This window comes from Ailuropoda melanoleuca, chromosome 12, assembly GCF_002007445.2.
Source record: "Ailuropoda melanoleuca isolate Jingjing chromosome 12, ASM200744v2, whole genome shotgun sequence".
NCBI classification, from domain to species: Eukaryota; Metazoa; Chordata; class Mammalia; order Carnivora; family Ursidae; genus Ailuropoda; species Ailuropoda melanoleuca.
The window spans coordinates 69,740,018-69,755,502 of record NC_048229.1 but is presented as its reverse complement, the minus strand read 5'-3'; the positions used below and the strand labels follow the sequence as shown (position 1 = coordinate 69,755,502).

Sequence of the window (15,485 nt, the reverse complement as noted above, 5' to 3'; positions counted from 1 at the left end):
AGCTACAGAGTAGCTGAGCTGGGATTTGAACCCTGGCAGTCTGCGTATACTCCTCCTCACTGATGCATTTTATCAGATTAAAGAAGTTCCCTCTACTCCTGATTAGCTGAGAGGCAAATTTTGTCAAATGCTTTTCCTCCATCTATTGATAAGATTATGTGTGATTTTTCTTCCTGTTAATATGGTGAATTATAGTGATTGGGATTTTTAAATTTTTAAATTTTGATAAAAAATTAAACACTGATTTTTGGATTTCGAACAGCCTTTTATTTTTGGGATAAAACTCATTTGGTCATGATGTATTAATTTTTTTTAACACTGCTGGGGTGTCTGGGTGGCTTAATTGTTTAAGTGTCCAACTCTTGATTTCGGCTTAGGTCATGATCTCTGCACAGGTCATGATCTCAGGGTTGTGAGATCCAGCCCCGCATTGGGCTCCACAGTATCAGCATGAAGTCTGGTTGAGATTCTTTCCCCCTCCCCTTTCTTCTCCCTCCCTCTCTGCTCCTTCCACTGCTTGCCCGCTCTCCCTCCAAATAAATAAATAAATAAAATCTTTTTATACATTTCTGAATTTTGTTTGCTAGTATTTTGTTAAGAATTTTTGCATCTGTTTATGAAGGATGTTGGTCTGTAGTTGTCTTGTAATTTCCTTGTCTTGTTTTAGTATCAGATAATCTTAGCCTCATAGTATGAGGAAACATTTCTCTAAGGTGATTTTTATTCACCCTGTGTATTTTGGTTTTATTAGAGGAAGAAGCAGGCTCATAGCAGAAGAGCCTGATGTGGGACTCGATCCCATAATGCCGGGATCACGCCCTGAGCCGAAGGCAGACGCTTAACTGCTGTGCCACCCAGGCGCCCCATGGCCCATTATTCTTAAATAACTTTCCTGCTTTCTGACACAGAAAGATGTCCCATTTTCACCTGGTGCTTTCCTTCCCTTAGACCTGAAATTAGCTGGGAGCCCTTTTCATGATCAATCATATCAAAGCATATAAGCTGGACTCTGAAGAGATGCTCATTGCTACCAAAGTGACATTGTTTCTGTACCATTTCAGTGAACAGAACTAGAAAATATTTATCTTAAAAAGAGCGTTCATATTGATATATATATTTTTTTTTTAAGAATTGATTTTTAAGTAATGTTTACATCCAACATGGGGCTGGAATTTACAACCCTGAGGTCAGGAGTTGCATGCTCTCCCTACTGAGCCAGTCAGGCGCCCCTCATATTGATACTTTTAGTTCAGTTTTAACATTTGAATTTTCATCTAATTTCTTTGATTTTCATAATCGTGTGTTATTTCTTTTACTCTGAAGATCTGGATTCCTGCCATGATTAACATACTTGCTTGCTTGCTTGCTTTAACGTATTATATAGGGGCAACTGGGTGGCTCAGTTGGTTAAGCGGCTGCCTTTGGCTCAGTTTCTGATCCCAGAGTCCTGGGATTGAGGCTTGCCTCGGACTCCCTGCTCAGTGGGGAGCCTGCTTCTCCCTCTCCCTCTGCTGCTCCTGCTTGTGCTCTCGCTCTTGCTCTCTTTCTGTCAAATAAATAAATAAAATCTTAAAAAAAAACAAACAAACCAAAAACCTATTGTATAAAGGAAATAGTTTCAAAATACCAACATTACTACACCGAAGAGAGTTGTTTCTTGTTTGTTTTTTGTTTTTTTTTTGTTTTTATAGTGGGTCTTGCGAAGGGTATATAGTCAAAATACTGTTTCTGAGGTCCTTGGAATAAATCCTTTCTTTGTCAGTTTTGTTATTTTGGGGTATGCTGTTAATTATTCAAACAAGTATTTGTTTATTCAAACTGTTCTTAATTTAAGGGCTTTTCAAAAATCTTCAGAAAGATAAACAGGATTCTTGCTTCTGCCCCTGACTATCCCACTCTGTTCTACTCTGACCCTGATAAGGTACCTGTTTTCATTAGGATTTTGTTTATCCTTCCAGTGTTGGTTTTTGCAAATATAAACAAATACAATGCAACTACATGCCTCCTTAGCTTGTAGGTTTGTGTTTTTTAAGTCTTTGCTGTAGTGATTTTACTGGGGTTTCAGGGGAAGCAAAATGACATTTGTCTTCAGACTGCTATCTTAGCCTGGAACTCAGTCTTTTGTTCCGGACACACTTATCACTTGGTGTGTGGTATTCAGCCTTCAATGTGTATTCTGCATATTTTCATATGACTGGCTCCTTCTCATCGGCTTTGTTCTTTTTTTAATCTCTGCCATCATATTTGTAGTTTTCAAGAGTTTTTAGAAAAATTTTAAAGTTTTTTGAAAAGTGTCTAAGTCACTGTTTCACAAATACCATACTTTCTCTTATCTCTTTGAGGATATTAATTTTAAAGCGTTTTGTTGGGTTTTTTAAAATTCTGTTTCCTCTGAATTCCTTTCTTGTTTCCAGTCTTGCCTTTCATATTGGAGGCTTTCCTCAAGTGTTTGGTGGCCGTTGGTTCATTGTGAGTGAAATATTTAGAAGCTGATTGGATATACAAGAATATTCAGAACAGTACTATTTGTAATAGCTCTGAACTGGAAACAACCTAAATGGTCATCAGCAGAAGAATGGATAAATACATTGTGGTACAGTCACGCAATGAAACACTATTTCAGAATGAGAGTGAATAAACTAGAGCTACAGTGAACAGTGTGGGTGACCAATACAGAATGTTGAGTGAAAAAAGCCAGACACTTGAGAGTACATATTGTAGGCTGCTGTTTGTTTAAGGGCCAAAGAGAAGCAAACCTCATCTTTAGTATTTGGAGTCAGGATGGCTCTTGGATGGGGGTGGTGGCTGATGCCTGGAATGGGGCATGAGGGGCCTTCTGGGATGCTGGTTCATGTTCTAGTTCTTCAGCTGGGCCTGATTGTAGAAGTGTGTTCACTTTGCGTAATATCATTGAGCTGTATGGTAGACTTGTGTGTTCTTCAGTGTGTGTGTTATACTTCAAATAAAAGTTTACATGAAGTAAAAAAGAAAAAAGCTAGTTGAATCTCCATGTGCACAGGATTTATTGACTGGTGCCCACAGAGTGTGGTTATCCTGGGCGTCCAGGTAACACCCTCTTGTTGGGGACCCCTGAATGTTAGTGTCTGAAGATGAGAGCTAGACATGTTTGTTCTTTTTGCTGTGTCTAACTGGAAGTCTTTAAGCCTCTTTTTTGTTAAGGTCTCTTTTAATTACTTTTGAAAGATACCCAAGATATAATGGCAACATTAATTTCTTCTTTGAACAGTATAGTAGTAGAATTAGAATTTCTTTTCATTCATTCATTCATTCAGCACATACTTAACAAACAAGATCTATGTCCTCATGATATGTAGAGCATAGCAGAAATTGCAAACATTATGGGATGCCTGGGTGGCTTAGTCAGTTAAGTGTCTGCCTTTGGCTCAGGTCAAGATCACGGGGTCCTGGGGCGCCTGGGTGGCACAGCGGTTAAGCGTCTGCCTTCGGCTCAGGGCGTGATCCCGGCGTTATGGGATCGAGCCTCACATCAGGNTTAAAAAAAAAAAAAAAAAAAAAAAAATCACGGGGTCCTGGGATCAAGTTCCGCATCGGGCTCCTTGCTCAGCAGGGAGCCTGTTCTCCCTCTGCCTCTGCCCCCAGCTTGTTCTCTTTCTCTCTAATAAATAAATAAAATCTTTAAAAAAAAAGAAATTGCAAGCATTAAATATAAGCGGGTACATTTATAGGGGGAAATAGGGACTGTCATGGAAGCCTAGAATAGGGGAACTTAGCCTAGTCTTCAGGGATGGGGAGACTTCCCTAAGGAAATGGTATTTTAGTTAGACAAAGAATAGAGGAAAGTACTAGACTTTATTTTTAATGAAAATGTATTGTCTTGATGTGAAAACCTTTATTCCTGTATGTCTGATCACTCTATTATGTGATTTCAGGTGGAGAGTATAGTGAAGATGATGTAAATGAATTAGTGAAGGAAGATGAAGTGGATGGTGAAGAGCAGACACAGAAAACCAAAGGGAAAAAAAGAAAGGCTCAGAGCGTTCCAGCCAGGTGATGCTGCCCTCAAGGCCCTTAGAAGTCAGGGGCTATTGTCATAGTATCCAGATGGCTGGGATTGGTCTCATGAGTTCTTCCTACCTTTGTCTATTCAAGGGAAACATTTGGTGACGTTTTAGGATTAAATTCTCAGTCTTGAGCAAGCTTTAAAAGTTTTTGAGCTTTAATTTAAAAAAAAATTAATAGGTATCATCTATACTTGGTAAAAATTAAAAACTCAATTACAGCAAAAATGTGTACCCTCGATATCCCTTGTTGCTTTGTTCAGAAGAACTATGTTGCCGGAGATAGTTGGTGTATGTATGTAGGTGTATATTTCCTACTCTTTAAAAAAACAAACAGACTCCCCCCAAAACAAAGAGTGGCATTCTCTGCTTATAGTTTCTCATTTTCATGGTTTCACACCTTGGAGATGTGTACCATGACAGTACATTTAGCTATACCTTACTCTCTTCAGTGACTGCATAATGTTACATTATATGGTTACACCTTGCATTATTTAAGTATTCCCGTATTGAGGGACATTTAGATTATACCTGTCTTTACTACCACAAACAAGATTGCAGTGAATATTCTTTGTTATGGCTTTGTGTACAGGTACAAGTATATCTGTAAATCAGATTATAGAAGTAGAATTGTTTGATCCGGAGTTATCTGCAGTAAAAAAAATTTTCATAAATATTAGCAAATTACCTTCCTTAGACCTGGTACTGAATTACACTCCTGCCCCCACCCCCCCAAATTATGAAAATTCTGACAGGTCATTTAGCTCAGATAAGGAAAGCTTCCATAGAGGTCTTTTACCTCTCTCTGATTGGTGTTTCTGTCTTTTTGGGCATTGAAGCAAAAAAGCAGGTTATAGTTTATAAAAAGGGAAAAAAGAATTTTAGGTATTAGATGATTCACGTGAAGTCCAAATAGACTAAGAAACAATTTTCTCTTAGGTCATGGGCCCAGTTCTTTTGTCCTTGAGTTTTTCTGTATTCCAGCTTTCAAATTTTCAGAAAGTGGGGATAAAACATGGATTCCCCCCACTCGCCTGAGAACTCTAGGAAGAAACAGTGCAAATAAATTTGAGGCTGTCCTCAATGGAACATGTTCTCTGATTGGAATGTATATTCTTGGAACACACTTTCTGGATAGATTGATTCAACGAGGTGATTTTTGGGTGTTTTCTTGGTGAAAATAGCTGGTCCTGACTTAGAAGTAGAATACTATATTTTGATCCTAAGTGTTTGGGGGAAATTGCTAACTGTAAGAGCTCAGTTCTTGTTTTCTTCCACAGAATCTCAGCTTACCTCCCTTGTTGCCCCCTAGGGTGGGTGTTAATCAGTAGTCCCCGGATTTTAAAGTTTTCTCAGGTTTGCAACATTGTGTTTGGAATTGAGGAAGGGATAGCTGACATCATTTTGCGTTATCTGTTTTGTCTCTCCTTTTTCTTGTGACTGTTGGTGATTAGGAAGAGAAAACAAGGTGGCCTCTCATTAGAAGAAGAGGAGGAGGAGGATGCCTCTGAGGAATCCGAGGGAAGTAGCAGCGCGGAGGAAGATGCAGCTGCAGAGCAGCAGAAAGGCGTCGGGGCAGAGGATGCAAGGAAGAAGAAGGAGGATGAGCTGTGGGCCAGCTTCCTCAATGATGTAGGACCAAAACCAAAAGTGCCCCCAAAGACACAAGTTAACGTAAGTTGATAGCCGAATGAGATGTAGGCTTCCCCAGAAATACCCTAAGTTCCCCAGATAGACATTTTTATTTCCAAAATGAGATTTGATGTTTATAGCGGAAATCAGACTAGATGCCTTTTAATAATAATTCTTTCAAGTGAAAAGCAAAGCATTTCCTATGGTAGGAGATGTAAGCCTTTCTAATCAAATATATTTCTGATAGGTGTTTAATTGTTTAGAGATGAAACATTTAAGAATAGCCGTAAATAGAATGTTGGGATGGTTCTCTTAGGTTTCATTCTTGTGTGAAACTGATTGCATTTCTTACCTATTTCATAGAGAGGAGAGAAAACTGAAGAGACAAGTTCGAGTAAAGTGTTCGTCAGAGCAGAAGAGCTTGAGAAACCGAAAGAAACTGAAAAAGTTAAAATCACCAAGGTGTTTGATTTTGCTGGTGAAGAAGTCAGGTAAGGTGACCTTTACAAACTTCAAAACTAACACTTTTAGAAATGAGCATCTTTCTAAATGGTTTTGGACATCTGTCCTCATTCCACCCTATCATCATAATATTTTGGAAGAGTTCTCTTTTTTACTCCAGGGAAACGGTGGCTCCATGAATTATCAGGGAACATGGGAGGAGAGGTGCTTTCATATACAGTGATGTAGTTGTGGGTATCATGAAGTGTTTGGCTGAACAGAAACAAGAAAATGGAAGAGTTAAGTATTCACTTCTGCTTGTTGTCATGCTTTGTGACTTTGGCTGAGTCATTTCTTCCTTTATTGCTTTTCTTTTTTCTTTTTTTTAAGATTTTATTTATTTATTTGACAGAGAGAGAGGCAGCGAGAGAGAGAACACAAGCAGGGGGAGTGGGAGAGGGAGAAGCAGGCTTCCCACTGAGCAGGGAGCCTGATGCGGGGCTCGATCCCAGAACGCTGGGATCGTGACCTGAGCTGAAGGCAGACGCTTGACGACTGAGCCACCCAGGCGCCCCCCTTTATTACTTTTCTTAGCTGTGAAGTCTGAGTCCCACGGAGGCCCCTGAAATCAGGTAAAAATTGAAAGTACTAGGAGAGAAGTTTGGTTTCTATATTATTTCCTGATCTTAGTATTATTTTTTAAATTGATTGATAGGTTTGGTATCATTTTAAAAAAACAGTAGGGGCTTAATAACCTCCTGGCTGTTCTAGGTAAGAGCCACATGCCTAGAATTTCCTCTTCCCCATTTTTTAAATTTTATTACTTGGAAACAGCAGATCTATAATTTAGAGCTAAATAGGAACAGATAAGGTGCCAGTCAATAATTTTATAAATGGTCACATTTATTTTCCTTGGCAGTAATTAAGTAGACCTGCATGCTCTCTGAAAATATAATTTGCCCCAAAATTTATATTTTTAAAAATAGTGTCTAGTTTCCAATTTCAGTTATTTCATCTAATAAAAATAGCTGTTGAAATAAAGAGTTTGGCATTATTAGTTTTATAAAGGGTGTGGAGCAAAACTTTTTATTTTTTAAAAAATTTTTCTCCCCAACCTTTTCTTCTTCTTCTTTTTTTTTTTTTTTTTTAAAAGATTTTATTTATTTATTTGACAGAGACAGCCAGCGAGAGAGGGAACACAAGCAGGGGGAGTGGGAGAGGAAGAAGCAGGCTCCCAGCGGGGGAGCCTGATGTGGGGCTCGATCCCCATAACGCCAGGATCACTCCCTGAGCCGAAGGCAGACGCTTAACGACTGCGCCACCCAGGCGCCCCCCCCAACCTTTTCTTCTGAAAGATTTCACACGGAAATGTTGCCAGAGTTAGTTTTACAATGAACACCCGTGTATTTATTACACACGTTCACTGGTGGTTAATGTTTTGCCTCTCTCTCCACCATTTAGATCTGTATTTCTCTTTTGGTCTTGCCTGAACCATTTGAGAATTGCTTGTGGAATCATGACACCTCACTCTTAAATACTTCAGCAGTTTCCTAAGAACAGAGGGCATTCTCCTTCATGATACAATGCAACTGTCACATCCAGTAAATTTCACATTAATGTAGATTATTACCTACATCTGTGCTGAAGGATGCTTATTTTATTTTATTTTTTAATTTTTTAAAAGATTTTATTTATTTATTTGACAGAGATAGAGACAGCCAGCGAGAGAGGGAACACAGCAGGGGGAGTGGGAGAGGAAGAAGCAGGCTCCCAGCGGAGGAGCCTGATGTGGGGCTCGATCCCATAACGTCAGGATCACGTCCTGAGCCGAAGGCAGACGCTTAACGATTGAGCCACCCAGGCACCCCAAGGATGCTTATTTTAAAATTTCAACCTGTTGCAGACCAATACTTCTGTAAGACACAATAAAAAGCGCCTGGGTGGCTCAGTCGATTAAGCGTCTGCCTTTGGCTCAGGTCATGATCCCAGGTTCCTGGGATCGAGCCCCACATTGGGCTCCCTGCTCTGCAGGGACCCTGCTTCTCCCTCTGCCCCTGCCTCTCTCTCTTTCTCTCTGTCTCTCATGAATAAATAAATAAAATCTTAAAAAAAAAAGACACAATAAAAAGGAATTTCTAGAAAAATAAATTTAAAGGATGTAGAAAATACAAGCCCAAATTTTTAATGAGATTCAACAGACATAAACTTACATTTCAATAAATACAGTCAAAATGAACATCAAATAGGAATAGGAAAGATTTGTATAGCTATACATGCTGTTTATTGAGAGTGTGATTATAGATAATTAGTATAGGAAATCACTGTTATATTTATACCTTTACATTCTATAATTGAAACAAATTAAGAGTAAAATATCAATTCTCAGTACTTTAACATATAGATGCACACTTCGAATAAATCTGTGTATATTAGTTTTAGTTTTTAATGTGACAAAGCAACTCATTTCTTGTTCACTTATTGCGTCTATGTTAGATACGGACAGCACTACTGGAGGGTGATGTACATGTAAATTATTTCTGTGTTGGTTTTGTTTTTGTTGTTTTTTTAAAATAACATTCATCATAAACCCATCTCAAGAGATATTTTCGTGAGGATGGAAATAAAGATTTTAAAGCTGTTTCAGGAAGTTCAAGATTTTTATTTTTACTTTTATACAAAATGAAGCCAGTATACCATATTTTCATAGTTTGTCTTCAGTGCTTCATCAGTAGCCAGGTCCAACAATTTATCCTGTCAATTTGTAATTAAGTTATATTTCAGTGGAAACAAGGAATTCTGCGTGCATGAATTCCCTGTGTGGGGATATTCTTTTGATAGGAAATGGAATTCAAAGCATTCAGTGAAACATGTTAATCTGTAGAAACTCTGTTCCTCCAGGCTTCGAGCTTTCATTTTTACCCTGGTAATTTATTTGCTACTGAAAAACATGTCGAATCATTTCCTTGCATGCAGGTGCTCTAAGAGTATTAAAAATACCAAAGATCAGACGAATAAGCCAAGTTTTACTGTCTAATTAAGACCTTCAAAATTGGTGACCCTTTTCCTTTAAAGACACGAAGTTTATTCCAAAGCTCATCATTCTTAACAGCATTTTCCCCTTGTGTAGCCATGGTACCTAGGCGTGCAATGTAACGTGTGCACATTTATGGTCAGCTTTCAGCTTATCACATGTAATGACAGTCATTGAAAAATGTAATGCATTAGTCTTACATAATTTACAGTTTTTACTACTGTACTAAGAACAGTAGTAGTGGGGTTGTTTGTTTTAGTAGCAAGATTTTTCTTGATAAGGAAGCAGTGTGTTAATTTTATGTTCTAGCACCAGCTCCTGAGCCGAAGGCAGATGCTTAACGACTGAGCCACCCAGGCGCCGCATAGCACCAGCTCCTTAATCTAATCTGATTTCTTGTCTTGCACCTGTGCTGTTAGAACATACTCTTGCATACACTTAAACTTCAAATCCCATTTGTTGACAATGTAATTCTAGTTTTATTTTACAGATCAGTGTCAGTTATGTTTGTCAGCCAGAAACTGATAAAAGAATCCTTCGTATCACTGTCATGTTTTAATCACACATATAGGGGCGCCTGGGTGGCTCAGTCGTTAAGTGTCTGCCTTCGGCTCAGGCGTGATCCCAGCATTATGGAACTGAGCCCCGCATCGGGCTCCTCCACTGGGAGACTGCTTCTTCCTCTCCCACTCCCCCTGCTTGTGTTCCCTCTCTCTCTGGCTCTCTCTCTCTCTCTGTCAAATAAATAAATAAATCTTTAAATAAATAAATCACACATATATCATGATAGTTTTTATGTTAGTAATAATCTGGTGTTCTTCAAATTGCATTTAGAAAACATTTTGCTAATTTGATTATGGTTCTCACTATCATAAGCCAGATTCTGGGGACTTCAAACTATGTTGTCACTGGAACGTTGACTTGAATCACCTTCTTTGTCACAGGTTCACCAAGCTTTCCAAGCAGACATCTTTGATACAGTCTTTTACTAATACCTTGGCAGTGGTTTACTCTTTAGTTAGCAACCAAAAGTGCTTCTTTCTCAGAAGACTGCAATGCACTAATGTTAATGTATGGAATTTTGTTTCTCTTTCTATTGGGCTTTTTAGATCAGTACGCTTTCCTTCAAAGAATTCTTTTGATTTTGAATTTCTTTATGTTTTATACATAAATGCCACTGAAGTTTTGATGAATTCGTTACTTCATTAGCCAAAACATTTGTAAGGAACTTGTTAACTCACTATGATTTTAGCTGCATGATCAACAACCAAACTCCGTGGCTCATGAAGTAAAAGCAATTTGACCTCAGTTGGCCTTTGCTTCTTTGGAATCACTTCCATTATCATGTGGTTTGCTACTACTGCCTCATTCAGAAAAAGATGTGCTTTCTTTACAGAAATATACAGTGAGGCTCGTTTTGCCATCTGTAAATTAGGTTTAAGAAAATAATACCAATTTTACTTTCTTAACTTAAATTTAAACTATAAATTTTAAAAAGTCACACTTGGTTAACAGTTAATATGAATTTAAAAAGTCACACTTAGTTAACAATTAAAATGATTATAAAAATAATTTATAAAAATAAATGCTTACATTTTATCATAGTACCTGAATTGGTCTATATTCTGGTTAATACAGTGAGTCCACCTATCATGTCTTGACTATTGTGACATTGTCAGATTGCTAAACAAACTTCTGAATACTTACTTACATTTTCTGTACCCATCTTGTTTTGGACCAATAACAGTTTTGTAGCCCATATTTTAAGTAGCTTTAGATGATTCCACTTAAATTTTTAAACAGTTATCCCATAATATTCCTTGTATAGCTGTATTTCTTGTTCAGTCCAACATCCAATGCAAGGTTACACTCTGCATTTAGTCTTTTTAGTCTTTTCTTGTTAAATTCCTTTTTTAAAGCCTTTCATGACACTGACATAAACAGTTAACCCTTGACCAACACCCGTTTGAACTGCACAAGTCCACTTATACGTAGATTTTTTTCGATACAGTACTGTATTGAAAAAATGTATTTTTCTTATAACTTTCTTAATCACATTTTCTTTTACATAGCTCACTTTATTATGAGAACATAGCATGTAGTACATGTGTTAATTGACTATCTATGTTATCGGTAACAGTAGGCTATTAGTAGTTAAGTTTTGGTAGAGTCAAAGTTACACGTGGATTTTCGACTGTGGGGTGCATGGGTGGCAGCGCCCCTAACTGCTGCTTTTTCAAGGGTCAGGTATATGTTTTTTAGAGTCATTTGTTTTGTAGGATGGTCCTCAGTTTGGAATTTTGCAGTTTCCTCATGATTAACTTCAGATTAGTCACCTAGACAAATATGCTATGTTGGTGATGTTTTATCTTCCCCAGTACATCACATCAATAACACTCAGTATTGGTGGTGATAAGTTAGACCACTTAGGCAATACCTGTCAGAGTTCTCCATTGTAAAGACACCCATTTCCTTGATAATCAGTCATTTTGGGGATCCATTAGGTAATTCTTGATGATGGGGATTAGTAGCTATTTTGCTGCCAGAAATCACACGGGAACTATTGAGTTGTCCAGTAGAGGGTAGCAGAACACTGACAGAAAGCCTTTAATAGTTTGGAAATCCCACAAAATAATGCAGAAAGTGTGTGATATGCCATTAGGAATATATATTTAAAAGTTTTTAGAAATCTTTCTTGGCTTGTATTACTTCCCATGTGTCATATAGGATATCCAAGAAAGATCTATTATAATGTTACCATCGGCCTGACAGAGTAAGAAAAGCTGGTGAATAACTGTTATGAGAAATCATCAGATTTCCTGATCAGATAAATTTTGTGGATGTATTAATATTTATATTAATGACACAAATTTCCTATTTCATTTTATAAAGCAAATGGATGGTAATTTTAAGTACTGGATGGGTATTTGGGAGCCTGCTATTTCCGTCATTTGTCATAAGGGGGCAGCACCGTGTCTATTAAAAAAAAACAAAGAAATATGCTTAGGGAAGCACCTTTATACACATTCTCACACATATATATTTTCTATTCAAAAGAAATACAAGCTTATTACTTATAAAAACGTTCATTACTGAGATAAATAACATGGTAAGCAAATGTTCTCTAGAACTCCTTCCTCCTAAAGAAAATAAAACCCTGTTGATTGGCATGTTGGCAGAATTTTTTTTTTTAACTTAAATTGCTTATACTTAAAATTTAGGTGTTATTAGGAACCCTCACATAGGAACTTGGGAGGCCTGTTTTAATTGACAGCCAGATGCAAACTTGATACATGGATTTGAGTATATCTTTTAATCTCTTGATGTCATTATTCTGCTGTTTCTTTTTTCCTTTGTATCAAGTTAAGAGCATTACTACATCTTTAAGAAATGTGAGAAAGAGCTAGTGATGACTGGGAAGAATTTGTAAGTATAAGCATAAGGTAGTGTTAGCACAAAGTTAGTCTTTTAGTTTTTTCTAATTATGTTTTAATTGTTAAGCTTTGGATTTTTATCTTTTTGTTTTGTTTTGTTCCCCCTTGAAAAATGTGTAGCTTGTTAACCTTCGGGAATGAAGAAAAATAGTATTTTTTACCCTCTGTATCACATAACCAGCTGAGCCAGTTAGCTCAGACTTTCCTGAGTGATTCACCTTTTGGAAAAAGCCAGTCATGGAAAGTTTTTGCCTAAATAAAGACTTTTCAGGAAGTTCTAAGTAAGTGAAATGAAGTTAAAATGACATTTCTGCTGATAACACTTGAATTGACTATTGCTAATAGTGGGCCTTTCCAATCAGGGTTCCCTCTTATATATTAGAATTGGTCTATATTGAACTGTTCTCCTCCTTGAAGATATTTTGAGAGCTGAATCTCTTCTTATTGCTTGTTAAAAATGGAGTTCTTCCAGACATACTATTAATGAAGAGTAAAAGTCTGCTTATGTTGCTTTGTATTGATTCCCAAAGTCTCCGAGAGAAACAACAGTTTATGGATGTCATTTTTTGTGACTGTGGATAGGACTTTGGCGTTAATAAGTTAACAGAGATACTCCTGTAGGCTATACTCATTTCATGCTTGCTTTGTGGTACTTACTGTATATTATGTGTTGTCATAACTTATTTCATGGTTAGCTGTCCTGATGGACATGGTTAGCTGTCCCCAGAAGGGCAGAGACCATGCATATATTTTTATTTGTAAGTTCCACATCTAACACAGTGCCTGGATGTAGGGTGCTTTTCAGAAAATGTTTACCAAATTGCATTAGGTGGCTGCTACAGGAGCTTTGTCAGTCCTGTGGTAAAACAGGTAAACAAAACGTGCCTTGCATAAAGCCTTCTTTAACTTTCCCTATACCTTGAACCACTTCATCTTCATCTTTTATCACAAACATTCTGACATTTTACAGTGATATTTCGGTGGATCTTAAAACTTGCCACATCAGGTACTCTGTGGCTCTTCTTGTGAAAAGTCATCCTTCTAGGGAATTTTTTGTGGACAACCTCTTCCATATTTTCTCTTTTTCTGAAATTCCTATTAAATAGATGTAATAGTAAAGTTATGGTAGGCCATGCTGTGGTAACAAATCCAGAAACTCAGTAGCATAACACAGTATAGTTGACCCTTGAACAACATGGGTTTGAACTGAATGGGTCCACTTATATGTGGATTTTTTTGCCGTACTGTAAATGTGTTTTCTCTTGTATGATTTTCTCACATTTTTTTTACCTTTACTGTAAGAATAGTGTATAATACATATGCAAAATATGCGTTAAATCATTTGTTTATGTTATCGGTAAGGTTTTCTGTCAATAGTAGGCTGTTAGTAGTTAAGTTTTGGGGAAGTCAAAACTTACATGTGGGTTTTCAACCGTGTAGGGAGTTGGTGCGCTAAAGGCTGTTAGTAGTTAAGTTTTTGGGAAGTCAAAACTTATATGCGGATTTTCAGCTGTGTGGGGAGTCGGTGCCCCTAACCCCCGCGTTGTTCAAGGGTCAGCTCTCCATATTTATTTCTTATTGATGCAAAGTCCTACACAGGTTGGGCAGCACTCCATCTTGTAACTAACTCAGCCATCTGGAACACATAGCTTTCCAGGTTGTTGTGGAAAAGGAAGAGCGAATAAATAGACTGTCGTTTAATTACCTTGTTTTCAGAATGAAACTTCAGCCCTGCCCTTTGAGTTTGGAACTTCTGTGGTTTTTATTTCTCCAAGGAGTAATGGGTTTTGGTGGGTTGGGTGGGGGACAGTAGCCTATGGTATGAGGTTGGAGAAGGGGATCTGGACCTAGCTGCTCCTGAGATAAACTGATTCTAGCCCTACTCCTGTCCTCTCCCTTCAGAGGTTCCTGGTATCTCAATTTACTGAGCCTTTGTAGAATACCGTAGTATAGATTGGCTTGTTATTGGCCATTCTTTACGTCCAGAGGCTTAGATCAGAGAAGACAAAAACTAAAGCCAATTTCTGCTTGTCTGTTTACTTTCTACCTTCATAAAACTGGATTGGCATCTTTTCTCTGTTATATCTCTTCTCCATATCCTTATGTAGTTTTGCCTTTGTAAATTTATTTACCACTATTTAGTAGGGTTTTGGTAGGGAGTGTAGAATAAAGCCTGTGTTCAGACTGTCATTTCTAAGTACAAGTGTCCACTTGTTTTTCATGAGCCATCTAAGATCTGCCCCAGATTCTACCCAGGGCAAGGAGATTGAAAGCACCTCTTTCTAGTCCAGTACCCTGGGACTCTGCATTAAGCTTTAGGTTTGGATGTGGGTTTATTTTGGTCGTCTGTATAGCAGTGTAAGGAATTACTCCAAAGTTGACTGGCTTAAAACAATCGTGTTCTTGTCATTCCCATAGTTGTGGAGGGTAGCTGGGCTCCAGCAGCTCTTGCTCAGGGTCTCTCATGCAGTTGGAGTTAGCGGCTGGATGTGGAGCCATCTCAAAGGCTTCCTTGCTCCCATGTCTCAGGCCTGGACTGGAACAGGCTCCTCAGGCATCTCTCCCTGTGGTCTTCCCCGGTGTTCTGCGTAGCACGGTGGATCCAGAGTAGCCAGGCTTCGTGTATGGTAACTTGACGTTTCACAGTTGCATTCTTGAGGGAGCAGCAGGAGAGAGCTCCGTCACCTTTTATCACTGGCCTCAGAAGTCATGTAGTGCCACTCCCACTAAACTCTGGGGATTGGCAGCCACAAAGGCCCACCCGGTTTTAAGCGGGGCAGGGAGTGGTGGGTGATGACATATACCTCCCCTCTCACTGGGATGATGTCAGGTTTTGGAAGAGCATGTAGAATGGGTTGTGGCAACCGTCTTTGGAAATAGAGTCTTACTACAGGGTTCTCTCTAGCA

General features: G+C 38.2%; 1 protein-coding gene across 1 annotated transcript in view; it reads left to right on the top strand.

Moving 5' to 3' along the window:
* Positions 1-15,485, top strand: part of CFDP1 (craniofacial development protein 1) — a 119,676-nt gene that overhangs the window by 3,396 nt on the left and 100,795 nt on the right. Inside the window, exons 2-4 of the mRNA XM_002927717.4 lie at positions 3,912-4,029; positions 5,495-5,714; positions 6,036-6,163. Coding sequence (XP_002927763.2) covers positions 3,912-4,029; positions 5,495-5,714; positions 6,036-6,163 — 466 coding nt within the window. The remainder of the gene's footprint in view (positions 1-3,911; positions 4,030-5,494; positions 5,715-6,035; positions 6,164-15,485) is intronic.